The sequence below is a fragment of the Melanotaenia boesemani genome, chromosome 9, assembly GCF_017639745.1.
Source record: "Melanotaenia boesemani isolate fMelBoe1 chromosome 9, fMelBoe1.pri, whole genome shotgun sequence".
Classification (NCBI taxonomy): Eukaryota; Metazoa; Chordata; class Actinopteri; order Atheriniformes; family Melanotaeniidae; genus Melanotaenia; species Melanotaenia boesemani.
Genome location: NC_055690.1, coordinates 3,125,986 through 3,146,010, shown reverse-complemented (window position 1 = coordinate 3,146,010; position 20,025 = coordinate 3,125,986). Strand labels below are relative to the sequence as shown.

Genomic DNA, 20,025 nt, shown 5'->3' with positions numbered 1-20,025 from the left:
TTGGTTATGGCGTTCCATGAATTCTTTGCCAGCCAGTATCTTGCTCCCTGCTGTGAGGTGCTGGATTGTTTCAGGGGCCTTTTATACAGCCTGCACCTGGGGTCCTGCCTGGTGTCCTAGATCTGGGCCTCCATTGCGCTGGTACTCAAGGCTTGCTCCTGTACTGCCATGATTAGCTCCTCTGTGCTGTCCTTCAGTCCAGCCCTCTCTAGCCATTTGTAGGACTTGTTCATATTGGCTGCTTCAGCTATATGCTGGTGATACACTGCATGCAGGGGTTTTTCATGTAAATAGAATATATATATATATATATATATATATATATATATATATGTGTGTGTGTGTGTGTGTGTGTGTGTATAGTATTATTTATTTAACTTTTTATTTCGACTTTTATTTTTCAACTTTTCTGAAATAATTATTATTTTAAAAAAATTCCTTAATGATTTTGAATTATGCTTTAATATTCACACATTAACATTCAACACTGCTCCCCATCTGGAATGAACCCTGCAAAAGCTTTAATAAGTACAAAGCATGGCCCTACTCATCAGGCCCCATTTTATTTTTCACCAAAAACATGATGAAAACACTCATATGTGATTGCTGAACACAAACTAAAAAAAAAATTAAAATGCTGATTTTCACCCGATGATGGAAAACAACATGTAGAGATTTGCTCCCATTCAGCCACAATAACATTAGAGAGGATGGAAACTGATGTTTGGAGCTCAGTTTATGACAGCTGGTTTCCCACTTAATCCAAAATGCTGTTGCCAGTGAAGTTCTTGTTTTTAGACTGATTAAGCTGACACAGCTTCAGACCAAATGGTGCCTCATAGAAATGAAAAATTTAAAAACAATTGCATTGCTGCATCATATGAGCGGAGGAGGCTACAGTCAAGTCTGTGGGAATCTGTGACTTCAGTCCAGGTTTGAACATAAATATTAAGGTTAGGCTTTGACTTCAAGGAACCCTCTGTGTATATGTGTGGGATTGTATGTGTGAGTGTTGGCCGACATGGTGTTGAGACAGTCACATACAAGCCATAGCTTGTTGCTGAAGCCTAATAGTGAGCAAAGCAAGGCGGCTGTCTAATTTGACATGTTTTGAATTAGCTTAGTGGGTGGTAAATAGATGTGTTTGTGTGTGTGTCAGAGGGGGTGGGGGGGGGGGGGGGGGGGGTATGCCACGGCTGTCTGTGAACTCATCTGCAATTAAGTGCACACAGGTTAATGCATCTTCATATTTGAATGCCATATGTTTTTATGTGTAAGTGCACATGTGTGTTGGGTAGTGAGTAAAGTGCCGTGAGGCAGACCTCAGTATCGATGGGGATTACTAACACTTAGCCGACACCACTGAGACTGCAGGAGTAAATGATTTAGAGGCACTGGCCTTAATGTAATGAAAGAAAGGCCCTGCCTGTCAGGAACACACACATAAACACACATGCCTACCTATGGGTGCTAATCCTGTGAGCTTACATCTCCATTAACACTGAGTCTGCACCACAAAGCTAGCTAGCACTCTATGTTTCCCCGAGGATATCAGAGACACTTTCTCTCGCGCTTTCTATCTCTCTGACACACACACAGACACTTAGCCTGAAGGGATGTCAGTTTGGGTTCACAGCACAGTCACAGCAGTGTGTGAGCGACTACAAGTCTATTAAAAGTGTGTTTCTGTGGAGTTATAGCATGTGAATGATACCAGTGTGCTTGAGTATGAATGAATGTACACTGCATTAAGACTGCTCAAACATAGGCTGTGCACAGTGCAGGACCAGGTTTTTTCATCCACCATCATCTGATATGATAGAGGGTAGAAAATATATTTTTTATTTATCAAAAGTCTTTTTGTACACATTTATTTTTCATAGTTATTTAAATATATTTCAGCTTGCTTCCCTTTAGCTTTTTTATTAGCATTTAATGACTGAACTAGTCTGCATAATACGAAACTAAAGTGGAAGCTGTATGTGAGAAAAAAAATCACCACTTCTGTATGAAATTAGCTTTATAATGTACAACCCAGTTCCAAAAAAGTTGGGATTCTGTATAGAATGTAAATAACAACAGAATACAATGACTTCTTAATCTTATCGAGCCATATTTTATTCCCAGTAGAACATCTCAGATGATGAAACTGAGACTTTTCACCGTGTGATGAAAATATGAGCTGATACTGAACCTGATGCAGCAACATGTCTGGAAAAAGTTGGAACAGGAGCAAGGGAATAAAATATGGGTTGATGAGATGTGGAAATCATTGAATTTTGGTTTTATTTACATTTTACAGAGTCCCAATTTTTCTGGAATATGGTTTTTGTAGTGATACCCATCAGCCAGTAAACACTTACTCAACATTAAAAACTATTTGCAGTGGAATTTTGTTGTTGTTCTTTATTCCTGTTCAGCTTGATATGTTTCCTACTTCATGTCTCTTTTTAAGTAGTTTCATACTTTTTACCTGTAATTATTTTCAAACAGTAGTTGAACTTTACAGCTATTCTCTTATGTCATCAGCCTAATGCAGCACCAACACAGTGACAGGTTTCTGATGCCGTCTTGATAAAAACTGAACATTATTAGAGTCATAGAAACAGGACTGAATCTTTTTTTTTTATCAGATTTAAAGGTGTGCCTCATAAACCTGTAACTGAATGTAGTTCCCTCTTTAACTACCGCCGGCTTTATGATCTGTTTGTTGGTAACAGACCGCCTGTTCTCACAGTGCCTCACTTAACAGTATCACCACCTTGGTATACTCTCTCCTACATAAATTCATGAACACCATTACATATTATACAGCCCCCCATAATAAAGCAATTAGTTCAAGCAGCCCCCGTTCCCTGAAGCTAATTGAGTTAGCACAAACCAGCCTGTTTACTGCACGGGTAGCCCAGAAACAGTGGTATGAGCACTCAGGACATTATACCTTTCCTGTGAGTGTGTTTACAGCTCTGACATGGTGGGGGTCAAATGGTTTGTACATCTTTTTGTTAAAGACATGTTTGCAGCATTTTCTCCTCTCTAAGAGGCTGGTTAATTTCAGGTTGGTTGAACTGGTTGGACAGTTAAACCTCTCGCAGACAGTACAGATTAGATTAGCTGTTAAATGAGAGACCTCAAAAGTATGACAAAAAGAAATCCAAATGAGGAATTAAATGATCTTGACATCTTGACATGATCTTCTATTAGACTGGAAATGCATATACACCTAATTTTCCAAATACACTGTGTCTAGGAAATGTAAGATTCACTTCTACAGCATCTAGGAAGTGAAAATAAAATTCTTTTTCAGTTTAAGGACTGAATGCAGTGCTTCACAGTTTGTTGTTACACTGGAAAAGTATTAAAGTACTTCTCCAAAACTCAAAGCAAACATTGAAATTCAGCCTTGTAGAGGCCATGTTAGGGCTGTCAAGTGATTACATTTTTTAAAGAGATTAATCACAGCTTACAAATTAATTAGTCATGTTTAATCACCATTCGCCTGAAATCTACCGGTTTTATTGTATTATATCAACAGAAAAAGCAAGACAAAGCTCACGTGGGTTTTTCTTCGCATTTTTAGATCAGATGACCACTTTCGTTGTAATAATCAGATCAAGATCACATAAAATCATAATGACAGATGCTGCACATGCGTTAACTGTGTTAAACATTTTAACACAATTAATTACATAAATTAGTTACCGCCGTTAACGCGTTATGTTTCACAGCTTTAATGAAAATTGAACATTTAATAACTGTAGTGTTTATTTCTTGGTTTAAATGTGTTCTTCAGATTTAGTGAAATAGCTGTTAGAGATTCATGATGAAGCAGATAGCTCATGTTGTAAAATCTGAATGATTGCTGATGAAAGATAGAAATGGATCTTTGTTTCTGATGACCACTTAAGTTGTAATAAAATACGTCTTATCTTAATGATCACTTTATTTCCAAAAATAAAGACCTTTTTTTAAGGATCCCATTTACATGTGTCACCGTTTTCTTGCCTTGCGCCCTTCCCTGGCAGAACGTCTTGACCTTCCCCTGCTGCAAACACTACTCTGATAATTATTTAACACCTTAACACCTGGATTTATTTACTTTTATTTTAAAAAATACGAGTACAGCAGAAAATTCAGGAAACAAATGGAAGTAAAACAAAATGAAAAAAATACAATTAAACACAAAAAGCAGTAAAATTAAAAGAAAAAAAATGGAAGCAGTTTGTGATAAAAGGTGTCAAAGTTTCCCCAGCAAATTGGAAAAGAGTAAGAAAAAATAAAGAGATAAAAATAGATTAATGAGATTCATTTTAAAAATGAATAATTATAAAATACATCCATCCATCCATCCTCTGTTCCAGTTAGTCCAGTTCAGGGTTGCAGGGAAGCAGGCGAGAGGCAGGTACGCCTGGACAGGTCGCCAGTCGAGATAAATATATTAATTTAAAAATCAGATGGATATATACAGAAATAAAAGGTAAATGAATATAAAATAAATTCAAACATTTAACCCCAGTATTCCTGGTGTCACAAATTTGCATATATTTATTTTAATTGTTTTTATCTAGTTATTCTATTTTATTTATTCATGAGTTTGTGTGGGGCTGTTATCATTCCAGGTGGTTTCTATGAAAATACAGGCAGGTGTGTAAAATATGTTCTCCTCAACAGATCTGCTAATAGTTCATATAGAAAATGTTGCAAACCTCCCAATAAATTGGAAAATAATAACAAGGATTCTGCAATAAGCATAATAGTAATTTAACATAAGCTTTATTTTTGTTAGTTTTCCAGATCTAGTTTTGACTTTAGAAAATTAAATCTCCTTTGGTGTGTGGCTGCATGCCCCCAGCAGTATTAAATCACTAACACTGGTTTGTGTGTTGTGGAGATGACTGTTGTGCTCATATCCTGCAGGAGTGTGATTAAATCTTTAAAGAAAGTAGCACTGGCTGCACAGATAAGTAGGGCCAGTATGTGGGGGCTAACAGCTGGGCGGAGAGTGGCTTTTAATCCTGTCGGATTTTAACATTATAGAAGGAAAAACAACAATTTTCACATCCTCGTATTTCCAAAGATTTAAAGACAGAACTAAAAAAACCCACAGAAGTCAGTAAACACAACCAGAGGCCAAACATGCAGTAACGTAATTAACAGATCAGATTTATTTCAGTCATTAATTTAGATTAAATTAAATTAAATAAGGCTGCTGGTTTGTTGGAACTGCTGCTATTAACACAAAACCTGCGTAAAATTGACGGCATGTTAACTTGTGATGCATTCAGGTACAATACTAAAATGGGGGTTGCCAGACTTTTTACTGTGATAAAAGCTAAAACCTAGTTTAGTGTTTGAAATGGATCAATGTGCAAGATGAAAAATAAGCTTTATGTGATATGTGTGCATAATAAAAGAGACAGAAACCTTAATGCATGCCTATGTGTACAATGTAGTCGTTTTGAGTGCATATATCACGTCAGATGTGTTCCTCTGTGCAGACTGACATTTTAGGATTAATGTGTAAAGCAAAATAAACATGTTCCTGTGTTTTTTTAAACAGCTCAGCCTGTTCAGGTGACTCTTAAGATGGCTTTATAGTCGTGCGCCGCCTGTTTATAGTATAGGAACGGCACAGCTGATACTGATAAAATGTGCGTTGTTCACATCCTCAGAAACTAATCCTGTGTTTGCAAGCTGTAATATGCAGGTAAGCAGTAGGGGCAGTGTAGGGAAAAGTTTCAGAAGTAAGTGTATTATTTCAGAATAAGAAAAGATTCTATGCTACTTTTGGTTATGGGCAATACAGCAATAGAACAAGTAACAGAAGTGAAATTATCAGGGGTTATTGTAGACAGTCAAATGTCCTGGAACAAACAAGGTGAGCAGATGGTGCCGAGAATGAGTGTAGGTATGCCTGTGATTAAATACTGCAGGAAATGTATGCCTAATCATTTAATTAAACAGATGATACAAGCATTAGCCAGTCAGTCAGCCTCAGCTCAGTCCTTCAATGCTCTTATTAGTCTTGTCAAAGTATAGTAAATCACCATAAAGTCTGGAGTGTTGGATGTACGATGCATTGATAAATCAAAGAAGTGGTTCAGACTAAAACACCAGATATACTGTATAGAAGATTATCTTTTTTTCCAGACACACAATCATTTCACAAGGCAGACGTCAGCAGGTTGTTTTCTGTTGCACCCGTGTAAAACTAATTTAAAACACAGGACAATGAATTACAGAGTGTTTAGGATAAGTTTTACGATAATAATTTGGTAAACTCTAAGGGGAATTTAAAATTATTTTTGTTTACTCAGAGAATAAAATGGTATTTTTCTGTGTGTGACTACTTCACAGCTCCTACTTTGCAGGTTGAAACGTTTAGCATGGTTTGTCACATTTGTTGTGACAAACAAATAAGGACACCGGTTCATCAATTGGTAAATGCAGAAGAACGTCTTCCCTGTCTGACCATGAGAAATTTCTCCCACCTATCATCCTACACACTCGTATATTTTGGCTGTTTACCCACAATGCCCTGCGTTGTAGTCCACTTCCTGTATTTGGTTCACTTGAAGGAAAAGGTGCCGTCCCCTCGATGCCAAATTGCAGTGAAACCACAAAAGTATTTTAGCAATCCACCTTTCATCCCCACAAAGCCAGGGATTAGCCTCCATGAAACCGATCATGTCTGAAACCAGGTACCAAGGGGGATTGGTTTGAAACCTCCACTGTCTGTGGTACTGTGCAGACAGTGTAACCACACCACTAGAGGATATGACGTCTGTGTGATGAACGCACGCTAAACACAACAACAATAATGGCGTACGTGACCAACTGTGGTGCTGCTCCAGACAGTCCTGGCTTGTGTGCAGCTTTAGCAGCAAAATGCACTGCTGTACCGCTGTTTCTGGGGCAAGTAGATGTGTCATTATCTGAACATGAGCTATGTCTTGTTCTACCTCTGGGGTGTTACTCTTTAATCATCATAGCGCCCCCCACAGCCTTGTAGTTTGTACTATAGTGGTTTTGTGTAGATGTTGAAGCCTTTCTCCTAGTTTTTGCCACCATTTTCACACTGTTTTCACACCTAAACTGGCTTCGGTGCCGTGTGGACATGTCCTAAATTTTGTAGGTGGACCAGAGTTTGTTTCTTCGATGCGAATCAGTTTGCGCATTGACAGATCTCCAAACTAACCGGACGTGCCAAGCAAACAAAGCTGCCCACAGAAGCCATTGCACTTCCACATGCTTGCTTTTAATGCAGAGGGTACCATTTGGATTTCACACTCATAATATGTGATATGTGCATACTACAGATGATCCGGGTGGTGCCCTTCCACAATTTCCAGTTCAGACTTTTAGATCCCTGAACATTGTGTAATTAACTGTTAAAGAAATAGTTTGTTTCCACCCTACAAAGTCAGAGTCAAAGTCTGAGTTCTCTAATGCGCCCCCTAGTGGAATACATTGGTAACAAGTAGCACACAAGCAAATGTGTGAGCAGTTACGCTCAGGATGGAGCTGGTTGGCTATGCAAAATACAGGTTAAAAAGCAAGTATGTTCTCAGCCTTTCTGAGGGAAGTTTGTAATTAAAGAACTTTTTTTTAGTTTATTTTTTACCTTATTTACTGATTATTACTGCCGTCATGGCGGTAGCAGTACGGAGTTATCTGAGTCGGCCTTCAAATACCCACATTGGTTAAAGCTGGCTCTGATAAACCTAAAGCTCTTCCTAACCTTCTGCCAAGCTCTTATCATCCAGGAAAGTTACCGCAGTAAAAATCTTTGATCTGTCTGGCTCACCGGCTATCAGCAAGCAGACTACTGACTACAGACTACTGTGCATGTTTGCTGTGTGTGGGTATGTCATGAGGCCTGGTCAATCTCTTCTCCACTGCAGGCCAGTGACAGGTGCTAATGCTGGGGCGAGAGGTTGCACGGGCCTCCGTACGCCCCACTGTGATAACACTGACCGACCTCCCAAAGCACACAATCACACACACTCACTCTCACACACAGTGGCTCAGCTTCCTGATAACTTCACTTCAGAGGCAGCCAGTTTGTGTGCACTGGATTGATTTTTTTGAAGGATTCCCCTTTAGTGCCAGCAGTCCACCCTTCAAAGACTTCCACGAGAGCCTGTTAAATGTGTGTCTATGCTTGTGTGTGTGTGTGAGTGTCAAACAACAAGTCTGTGTTTTCTTTTAGTAGTGATATGATGTTATTAGGTCTTACACACTGGTTAATTTAATGCTGGATAACTGGTGCCTTTGGATAGGCTGAATTGAAGTTTGTATCTGAAGAGGCCTATCTGGACAAGACTGCTTTGTGTTACTGTGTGAAGTTTTAAATATTTCTCATAAAGATACAATGTGCAAAATCATTTGACAGAAGGTTTTTACATGCCTGAACATTAAAATCTTTATTTCATCAGCCTTTTCAAAGATGCTTGAAGGACTTTTTAAGAAAGGGATCTCAGAAAAAGTAGTTGGCTGGTTCTGCATCCCTCTTTCTGTTAGAAAAAGTATATTCTGATGTTCTCTCAGTTAGAAAAGGTGTACTGCAGGGCTCTATGCTTTACCCACTTCTTTACATATTTATATAAATTATGCTGGTCTTGATTGAATAGAGGCAAATTACCACTTTTGTTTTACTAGGCAGATGCTAGAGATTAAATGATCTAACTTAAGGGGATGGCCTGGCCAACATGGCAACAAAAACACAAATAAGAGGTGGTTACACAGGACAACACATTACACAATATCAAACCACATTAAAACAAAGAACATTCACCAGGTCAAAGCATATAATGCAGCAAAGCATCCGCACGCTACCATATCTCAACTACATCATATCATATCATATATCATCAACATGTCCAGGACAATAGTTTTAAACTCGGGGAGGCTAGCACGGGTCTGAAACATGATTGTTTTTTGTTTTTTTATTCTGTTCAAAGTGAAAGGAGCAGAGAACATGAATGCCATTCTCTTAAACTCAATACTAAAGCAGAGAGACAGACTTGGTATCACAGATCATGAAATGGGTTGTGTTCGAATGTTAGGAAAACGTAATGGTATAAAGGAAGTAGTCCAGTGAAAGCTTTATAGATAAACATGTATCATTGTAGAAGCCTGCAAGCAGGTCCTGACAAAGACAGCCAACCAACCTTACAGCGTACAGCGATGTATTTGTGATCTATAACTGAAGCACATGGTACACAGTATGTAGCATATTTAATAAGCTGGATTTAGCATTTATGTAAAATACATCTTCATAGACCAACAATGGCAAAAATAAATGTTGTAGCAACAAGTCTTTTCTTTTTTAGAAATAAAAGAAAAACATGATTTATGCCTGAAATAAAAGTCCAGCCTTACTTTTAGTTACTTAACCAGATGATCAGTGTGAGTCAAAAGTCAAACTGTCTTCTAAAATAAAACCCAGACATGAGACAGTCTCATTAATTATTCCCTGAGACATACAAACAGAACAACAATGCAGTTTTTCTTTGATTTTGTGAAAATTATTTCTGTTTTCTCTGCATTGAGCACAAACAGGAGTTGGGCTTCAATTTCTTTAAAAGCAATTTGCAAATACTCCACTGCTTTCAACAAATTATCCTCACAGCAATAAATGATGGTGTCATCTGCATAAAAACGAAAGTTTCCATTTGGAACATATTCAACCAAATCATTTCTATATGTTGTAAATAGCAAGGGACCTCAGATGGAGCCTTGAGAGGCATCCTTATGACCCCTTTGTCTGCTGATTTTATGGTTATTTACACTTGTGCATCAGCAATTGTAAAGATTGTTGACTCCTTGCAACATGCCTTCAAAGTTGTTCACAATAATTTATCTTTAGTTTACAGTTTTAACTTTCACATCCAAACAAAAGCAAACTGTTCTCTAAAAGTAAAAATTAATAATAATAATCTTGGCTTAGTGGTCACTCCTGATGGAGCAGCCATTGCAGTTGTTAACTCTTAAAGGGGCAAAAAGCGAAATCGTTTCACTGCAAGGTTTGCTGTTGTCCACTGCATTTAGGCCAAAACAAAATGTGTAATGAACCACGCCGCCCTCTACTCCCACGTTTGCCACTCCTTCCTATGTTTTATAACCAACTGTAAACCTCGGATTCACATCTGTGAACTTTATTTTTGGTTTAGATGGCCAGATCTGGCAACCTGTTGGCATGAACACAGGTACAGATTAATTTATAAAGGCATCTATGGTCTGCTCCCTCCCTACCTGTGTTTGTATCTCCAACAAAAGTCTGATGCTTTTTATACTTTGCACTATCAGGGTTTCAGTTTAAATTTATACTGAAAGACCTGGAGATGTTATCATTGACCTATTGCTGCTTTTAGTTTCTTTTTATATCTTGAACTTCTTAGTTCGTTTTATTTTGTCTGGTTTTGTTTTTTATTGTAATTATGATTTAAACTGTGGCTGTCTGTTGTTTGTGGGCTTATCTCATCTCTGTTGTTTTTAATAATCATCTTCATGCTGCACTTCCAGCCATCACACAGATGGACACACACTCATAGATCTGGTCTTTCAAGGAAGAGAAGATCTCCTTGTCCTTGTCTTCATTTTACTCTTTGATGTCATTCTGTCGGCTGCCTCGCTGAGTTTTTTGAGATACCAACAAGACAATGTGACACGATTCATCTGGGTGTGTGTGCATTTTGGCTCCAGACATAAAAAAATGAAGAACAAATAACAGTGTCCGTGCGCCTGATTTGTTTAACAAATTTAATTATCTAAGGAAGTTCTTTGATTAGTTTTGAGTTTTTAAACTCACTGGTGCCGTATGAGTGAATTCATAAAGTCTTGAGTCACATGAGTTTGTTTGAATTTCACACTAATTTCTCCAAGGAGACCATTAAAGTTTCATTTAATTTGCTTTAAAACACTGAGTTTATCTGAACCTCTTTTGTACTCATTTTTATTGATCCTCTGAGACAAATTTCTCCATCTAGTGCTGAAACAGATAAAGTCTTCTTCGAAGATTCACCTTTTCAGGTCCTCTGAGCTCAAAAACTAGATTTCGGATTAGTCTTTAATGACTACAGAATTCCTGGCAGTCATAAAACATAATGTAAAGATATCTGAAAGATCTAAATGTTATTCTGTGATCACTACTGCTACTGCTCTTACTGTTGTAAAGATATTAAATTAAATTTCTATTAATCCCAGGGGAAAATATGGCTGTACATGTATGCAAGGCATGACTGTTTTCAGGTCTTTATGCTAAGCTAGGCTAAGTGCTTTTTTCTGTGCACATGCCAAAAGCAGGGCTGCTGCTAGCCATTTGGGGGCCCTAAGCATAACTGCTTTGTGGTGCCCTCCAAACAATCATCCTTTAACTTCCCCCAAAAAAGATTTCCACATTTTCCACTGCAGTTGTCTTTTTTAACTGAGTAAATTGTCATTATTAACCCTCAAACACAGACACAAATATCTATTTCCAAATTACTGGAAGTTCTTTATAAGTGGATATTCGTTTTCTCTCTCTCTCTCTTCTTTTTTCTGCACAAATGTCTTGAAAACTTCAGTTCAGTTATTTGATGCCACTGTTGTTGCCCTATTAAATCACAATAAAACAGCATTTTTATTCTTCAAAAAATAATTAAGTATTCTGTGATTTTTATACCTTCATTTTCTAGATAAATTTTTGTTTACCACTGAAATCAGCTCCATTACAGGCCTAAGCATAAAATATTGTTGGCGTATGTCAAATAATTGTGCCATGTGCACTAACACAGACCAAATGTTGGCCAGACGAAGAGATAAACTTGTGCCCACATGGACAAAAATGTCTATAATGATGAATGAAGTTCTTTTAACCCCTTTGATGCCTTCTGTCAAAACTTGTGACAAACTTCTGCTCTATGTTTATTTCTTTTCATTAAAGTTATTCATTCAGTTTTTTATTTGCTTTTATCAACACTGATGTATGTAAATATTTTATGTATCTTTATTCATTTGTTGTTATTAATTTAGTTTTAGATTTTATTTTATTCCAGTTTTATTTTTATTTTGTTTTTATTTAATTGTAAATAAATTTAGGTGTTAAGGGGTTAATCAATATCAGCTTTAGTATCAACAAATCTCTATAATAAGAGAAAGCAAAAACATGATTACATAGCAAAGCTACTTTGGGATTAACAAATATTAAATAAATAAATAAATTTATTTATTTACTACCATATTAAACCAGAACGATTCTGACATATACAGTGTCACTATACATAAATCAAACCTGCCAATCGAAGTGAACGATGTATTGTTCTGGCAATGACTTTACAACTCATGTTATCACAAATCACTTTTATGATTTTATAAAAAATGATCAAATTTCTCAGCAGCAGCAACACTGTCAATGCTGTGATGTCGATTAGAAAGACATTTAAATGCACAGTAGAATTCCAATAATTTGACTGTATGTTTGTATTCTGTTACCTCCTGACACGACTGCTCAGGCCTCTATATCAGTCCATGCTGCTTGCAGACACAGCAGCCAGTAAAATGGACCCACCGACAGAATAAACCAGTTGTTTTAGTGTCTGCATGCCTTGTTTGTCACACACAGACACACACACAAAGAAGCAGGTTACAGACTCTCTGGCTCCAACATGCTAGATCTTTCTGATAGCTGAAAACACTGAAGACATGGAGGAGAAAAGATTAAGATGCAGACGAGGCTTGTGTGGATTTGCTTCTGACAGGCATGACGACCATGTTCCACTTACAAGTGGTTGTGTGAGTTTGTGAATTCAAAGCAGCTGATGTACTTGACTACAGTGAACTGGTGTGTAGAAAATTCATTTACAGTATGATATGCAGGGAAAAAAAAAGTTTGGTGGTGTTTTCTACCCAGAAAACATGGTAGTACCTTTTCAAAACAGATAAAGTAGTGTAGAAGACAGAATAGTCAATAATTGTGACTACTAATGGAAATTCTTTCAGAAACATAAAAAGGTCCCATTACAGCTATTTATTTAAAAAAGAAGAAATACTATACATTATTATACTATCTAAAGTTTTTTTTCTTTACATTTTTAATCAAGTTTTAAATTTTAAAATGTACTAAAAGTATAATTAAGTAAGACAGAGATCCATCTTCTTCAGTGGTACAGCAGTGGTGTCTTTATTAGTAATTTATAACTTGTTACTGACGGGTAATCCTCATTTCTTTCCTACACAGTTGTGTTTATGCTGCAAGGCTTTGAAAAGTTAAATAACAAACCAAGGAGGTATAAACATGCAAATGAAGCTTTTTGAATAAATTAATTTAAATTTAACAGTATATGTAATATGTCAAATATTTGTCAGAAGGCAAATGTAATGATCAGGATCAGCTGGAGTAATCCTGCCGTGCTGATCCGGTTCTGAAACTAGCTATGGCCTAACAATGACTTTCTGTTTGCAGGGCCATTTGATGGACGTGGCGTGACCCTGCTGGAGGTTTGTGGGAGCTGGCCAGAGAGCTTCGGTGTGCCGCGGCACAATGTTGGGTCAGCAGACGCCAGCGACGAAGGCCTACGAGAGAAACTGGCAGACGCCATGTCCGAGTCCCCGTCCAGAGATATTGTGGGCTCTGCTACAGGTTGGTGGAGGATGAATAACACACACTTTCACACTGCAACGTTCATGCACAGTCATGCACAGATTTTCTATTGACTTTTTACCTCAGCGTTGTCATTTAAGACCCCAGTGTTACCACTCTGATATGGTTCTGTGCTGGGTCAGTTTAACCCAAACTTGTGTTGTTGTGATTTAGTTCAATGATTTTGGAGTTAAGCTTGTTACGTACTCCGCGAGAAGCAAGAAGTTTGTTCTTGTTCTCGAGGCCGCAAAAACAAGAAAAAAAGTTTGTTTTGTTCAGGTCATTTCATACTCCACGAGAAGCATCGTCTGCGACAGGGTCGGGATAATTGCAGGGGAGATGCTAGCCCGCTATCGTCTTTGTCCCGTCTCTTCTGAGATCTCCCCTAATGACGGCTAATCCAGCATTGTTTTCATGTCGTCTCTTCTTTGAAATCTACCGGTACCGGAAAAGATTCAGAAAACTGTAGGGTAACAAATTCTTGGGAAATGTATATAATGAATGTCAGTGTGGCATCCGACCACAGCATATTTTAGGATTCATTCACACCAGCCCTTTGGATTCAAATCCTAGTTCATTTGCTCAGAAAGTTCACTTTGTTTGGGGAGGTGTGACTGCTGATGCAGATTAAAGCAGTGAGATCTGGTTTGTCTACAAATATAGGTCTCGTTTTGCTTAAATTGAACATAATACAGAAAGTGGACTACATTGCAGGGTATTGTGGGTAAACATACGCGTATACAGAACAATAGCTGGGAGAAATGTCTTCCAGTCAGACGTGGAAGAACTCTAAATGTTCTCACAGCAATATTATTAACTCAAGACCACCAGGATCTGATGCAGCTCCATGTTTTATTGTAATGCGGTTGAAACAGAGGTTGTTCTGCATTAAGGAATAGATGAACCAGTTTTATTCTTCATTGTTTGTCTTGTCTTCTCCTTCAGTAACTGATATAGAGCCTCCGTAAGGAGGGGAATACATTATTCAAAAGGTCTGGTTCGTTTGATTACGTTCAGTGTGAATGCAAACTCAGACGGGAAGAATGAACCGAGTCCCCAGTCGTACAGAGTTTAGCTGACTTTTAGGTGTAAATACATTGTGATAGCAAGCTCACACTGAAAGAATGTTGCAGTCCCCAGTCATATAGTCTCGTGGATCATTAGGTGTGAACGCACCCTTCAAGTTAAAAAGTCATGCAGTATTGCTTTAAAGCAACAAAGTTCTTTGCATTGCAGTTTTACATGTAGAAAAATCAGAGTCAGCAAACATCCTGATGCTTTCTGAAACCCATAATGAATGTTGTCAGTGCAGAGTCCTGTCTGGAGGCCGTGACATTACCCAGCATTCAGTGCTGCTGGGTCATGATCCAGTGATGGACCGCGTGCTCTGCTCATCTTTGTGTGTGAAGTTTTGCCATAACTGCACACACCGAGCTTCACAGTGAGGCTTCCTGCCCGAGTGTGTGTGCATGTGTGTGTGTGTGTGTGCATGCATGTGTGTGTGCGTCTGAAGACATGCCGTTGGCCCTGACAGTCCAAATGGTTAACTCATTTAGGAAGCGGCAGTGAAACAGCACCCCCCACCCTTCTTAAGTGAACAAGAGCTCTTTTGATTTAAGTGTATGTGCACAATTGTAGGGGGGGGGGGTGCTTCCATTGAGGCAGCCACAGGGATGGTTTGTGATGGGAGGGTATTGGGTTGGGGAGTGGGGGTCACAAGGCCCTAATGGATTTAGCATCGACTATCAACCCCCCTACTGATCGTCCCTAGCTTTATCCAGCCTGCCCCCCATACCCCCCATCTTTCTCTCCATGTTAGGACTTAACCTTATTTGTAGCCGCTCTTTCTCTTTTCTGTCTTTCTCTTCTCATCACTCTTTTTGCTGACCCCCCCTCATCTCTCTTTCTGTGTTTCTTCATTAGATTAGATGTTGGAGCCCTGGTCACTACTAGTCAGTTGCTTTTTTTTCTCCCCCCACACCAACCCACCCTTCCGCTCCCCTCCACTTCTCTTTAATGCAACACAAAATTCATTACTGATCACATTACATCAAAATTTACCCAGAACACACACACACTCACACACACTGTATTTTTCTGCGCCTTGAGCCATGATGAAGACCTCATCCTCTGGGAATGTGATGGACTTGTTGGTTCCTCCATCCATTCATACAGACACAGAGGCTTCAATCTTTAGTGGCTAATCTAATAGCACAGCACTTCTGCCCTGGAACATATAGGAAATGTTCCTGTGTCTGCTCTGAGGAGTAGACAGCCATGCATGGCTCGAGGTTGTGGTCTCATTTAAAAAAAAAAAAAGGGAAATAGATTTAGCTACTGTCATCCGTCTTGGCTACAGATGAAATCAAATAGATTTAGTTTGTTCTACATATAACCTGTTAACTGAAGAAGTGGTCTGTATTAATACACTTACGCAATCATCTTTAATCTGCATATATTGCTTTATTTAAAAATATAAGGAAAGAAAAAATGTCTTTACTTTTTCTAACTCATTTAGTGATACAGAGATGAAGGTCTTTATTTTTTCTATTGGTGTGTGTGTTCCCTGCACTGTGTTACCATTGCTTCTTGTAGACCAACCAATTATACACACCTACATAAAAACATTTACAAAGTAACATGAGAGCATATTAAAATTTACTATAAAATTACATTCATCAATATTAGGTTTTTGTATTCTGGGAGGCCAACAATTTGACATTTACTACAGCTATATGGATATTTTCTAGTACACATGGGTGGGGCATAGGCCACCCCAGTTGCTACCCCAAGGATAGAAAATTTTAATTCCATCAAACATTTAGTGTAAACTGACCTTTACCTGGTAACCTCCAGGTAAAATAGTTTTGCAGCATGTATGCAGCATGTAATGTACCTCTATATGATGTTTTATATAAACACTGTCATGTTCTGGACCAGTGGTTTCCAGCCAATTTTAATAATAATAATAACAATAATACATCGAACTGATATAACACTTTTTTGGACACTCAAAGATGCTTTCATTTTCTTTGAGGACCCCCTTCCCTCAACTACCAAAATGCTGTGGATCCAGCTGCCTTATCCTAATCCTCATTTCCTATGGTCTAGTCCAAAGGTCACTAACAAGTGGACCGCAGTCCGGATCCGGACCCAGAACCTATTCCATGTGGACCCATGGTTAAAATATAAAATATGACAGGGTGCTTTTATTTTAACTGTTGCAACGTTTGCAGTCTTCACAGTAGCAGTAAGGAAACATGCAGGCCAATTGCATGTGAGGTAAGCCATCCCATGTGATGCACTCAGCCAGTCAGTGTGTGAGGCTCCCGCTGTGGCGATAAACTGCCAGCTACATCAAACAAAGCAGGGATACAGACGACTGCACCAGAAAAAGGCAGCAGAGTTGCTAAATCTGCCTGTTTTAGTCACTTTAGGCTTGTTTTTCTGTTCAGTCTCTTGCAAATATTGTCAGTTGCAGGTTTTTAGGCTTGTTTTCCTGAGTGTAGTTACTTATGTGGGCTTGTCTTGCCCCTGGTTCTCTAACAGCTGTCCACAATAAAAAAAAAAAAACTCCTTGGGTGTGGAAACAGTTTATGGATATAGTCATTATAATGTCCTGGACCTTGGCTCCAAAAGCTTTCCTCTAACTGGACCTCTTTAAATTTTAGTTGAATACCCCTGGTCCAGTCACTCCTTTTAAAAAAGGGGGGAAAAAAAGTCTAATTTACATATGCCACCCTTTTCCTGGTCTGTAAGAACAAACTCACACAGACTGTGGAACAGGCCAGACTAACGACTAAAACACACAGTGAACTGGCAATGAAGAAAGGAAAACCTAGAGCATATATAGAGGGGCTGACCGGAAGCAGGGAACAGAAAGTAAAGCAGACAGAGTACACGAGGGGAAACAACTCTGCAAAATAAAAGGAAACAAGACAGAACTCAAAAATGACAAAAGACTAAAAAACTAAATAGACAACAACTGAAGAAGAACAAAAACCCACAGATCATGGCATACACTGGTTTTATTAAAACAATAAACGTAAAAACTGTAGCAGCAGAAGTGAAAGTTTTTTGAAAACATCTGTAAAAATCAGTTTTACTGAAAGGCTAAAGATGACTTCTGTAAAAGGACGCTTAAATGAATTCCAGACCCCAGATTCTACTTGAAAGTGTTTGTGGTTATCATGAGTTATGGCTCTCCACCTCATGAGCACTCGGAGCGTGTAGATCCATCACATTTCATGCAGACATGCAGCACCGTCTGTAAAGGAACATGTGTGTTGGCTGTCTGCAACCAAAACACAGACACCCAAAACTCCCCAACAGTCAAATCAACACGAGTAAATCAGGTCCTCTTGTTCTAAAACATAACCACTGGCAGGAACCATATCAAATAGGATCTTTGTGTACACACCAGCCTCATCCTTCTTCAGACCCCAGACCTCAACATATACTGTAGAAAGATAAATGACAGAAATGATACGGGGTATTAGATGTTTCCATTCTTTTTTATTCACTGCGGTTTTACTACACAATACAGATAACAGCAAAAAAAAAAAAAAAGAAAAAAAACTTGGCCCTTTGCTGAAGATTTGGTTTCTTGCGGCTTTTTGTTGGAATGAGGCAGAAGTCAGCAAGTCTTGACCTTATGATACACATACATTCACATTTTTCGTTTGTTTGTGGTCAGAGTAATGGCGGTGTGTTAACCCTTAAAACTCTGCTAGCTTGCTTATGTCATTACCAATGTCTCGGGAGCGGTAGTGTGTAGCTCTGTGGGATAAACTGGGATGGATATTTTAACCTTTAGGTGATCTGTAGAAGTTTTCCAGGTATTTCTATCCCATCCAGGAGGTTTACAATCCAGCCACTAAATGTAGTTTTATTCAGAAATTTGATCTGGTAAATCCACAATGATCCATGATAACAGCATTATTTATCACATTTCATCATAAAAACATCACCATCACTACTATGTTGCTAAGAGACCTCTATTTAGACCTGGACATGATGATGAAGCCACTTCCTGTCAGACTTTCCACCAATCAGAGAGCTTAGATTGACGGTAACGTCCAATCAGGAGCAGCCAAAGATCAACCAGTGAGCAGAAAGTTCTATGTGTGTGTGAAAAGAAGAAAAATAATGCTCCTCTATGGCTGGAATAAAGCCAAGAAGACGTTTCTGATGCACGGTGGCGCCACAAAGCAGCTGAGCTGGAGTTGGTTTAGTGAGGATAGCAAGTATATAATATAAAAAAGTGTAAATGGCAAAAACACCTGGAAGAAAAGTGCACTAATGTTCTGCTCGACCTTTGCATCATAACCTGACAACTGATGCTGTCCTGGAAAAATAATGTCTGCATGCTGACTAGGATTAAAAGGGTTGATATTCTACGTCCATTTTTAAATAATAAACAGAAAAGGGAGTCCAAAATAGCAAAGGATGTCTTTTAAGACCATTAGCATGCCATTTCAAGGGTTAATTATTTGGAGTTTCTTGGATGTAGCTGTGAGCTGTGTTTGGTGTTTATAGGCGATGGATACGCATGCATGTGTCTTGGCGTGAGACTTGGACTGGCAGAGGCAGATGGTATTTTGCTCAATGTCTGTTGATGGGAGTTCTGGTCCCAGTGGTAAAACACACATTGGAGCATCTAACATAGACCGTAAACACACTCACTCTTACCTCACCTATACACACTCATCTGTTTCTCTGTCATGTAACTGCTGAAGGAATTTTCTACAGACTTTTCAAACTTTTATAAACAACTACTTTCCGCTGAGTTTATGTGATAATTTTTTCAGTCCTAGTGTTATTTATCACAGTTTTGTTTTCTGCTGAATGACAGTTAATGATAATCACTGTGTTTCCTCGCACACATTTAAAGAATCTCCAAACTGGGACGCCTGATGATGTAACTAATCACCATCTCTCAGGCATTCTTCTCCGGCACACATATACACATACTCTTTTGCAGATTCACAGGGAAAACAAAGCCTCCAGTCAGAGAAATGGGGCTCTCACGCTAAAGCCGAGACCCAGCGTCGCCAGCTCACAGGGCAGGTGACACTCAGATAGAGAGATGGACAGATGGAGAGAGAGAACGGGAAAATGAGGAAGAGAAGGGGAGATAGAGAGTGGGGGGGGGTTGGGAGTCACTGATGACTAAAACACTGAGGCTGAAATTAGATTATGGTCCAATGATATAATGTTGCTAACTAGATTTGGCTTATTGGTGCCTGCCCAACATAAATTCCATTGAAGCCATATGGAGAGTGGACTTCTACTCAACACAAACTAGTACATCTCAGTTTCGGCTCAGGAACACTGCCACCTTTTTGGCTCGGTTTGTTTACATCATTTCAGCTATATCCACTCATATGCACTGCCTGGCCAAA

The 20,025-nt window shown here is 38.7% G+C and overlaps 1 protein-coding gene across 2 annotated transcripts in view; it reads left to right on the top strand.

Moving 5' to 3' along the window:
• Positions 1 to 20,025, top strand: part of bcas3 (BCAS3 microtubule associated cell migration factor) — a 446,220-nt gene that overhangs the window by 387,780 nt on the left and 38,415 nt on the right. For both annotated transcript variants that reach the window (XM_041994763.1, XM_041994762.1), the window contains one exon: positions 13,445 to 13,621. In XM_041994763.1, coding sequence (XP_041850697.1) covers positions 13,445 to 13,621 — 177 coding nt within the window. The remainder of the gene's footprint in view (positions 1 to 13,444; positions 13,622 to 20,025) is intronic.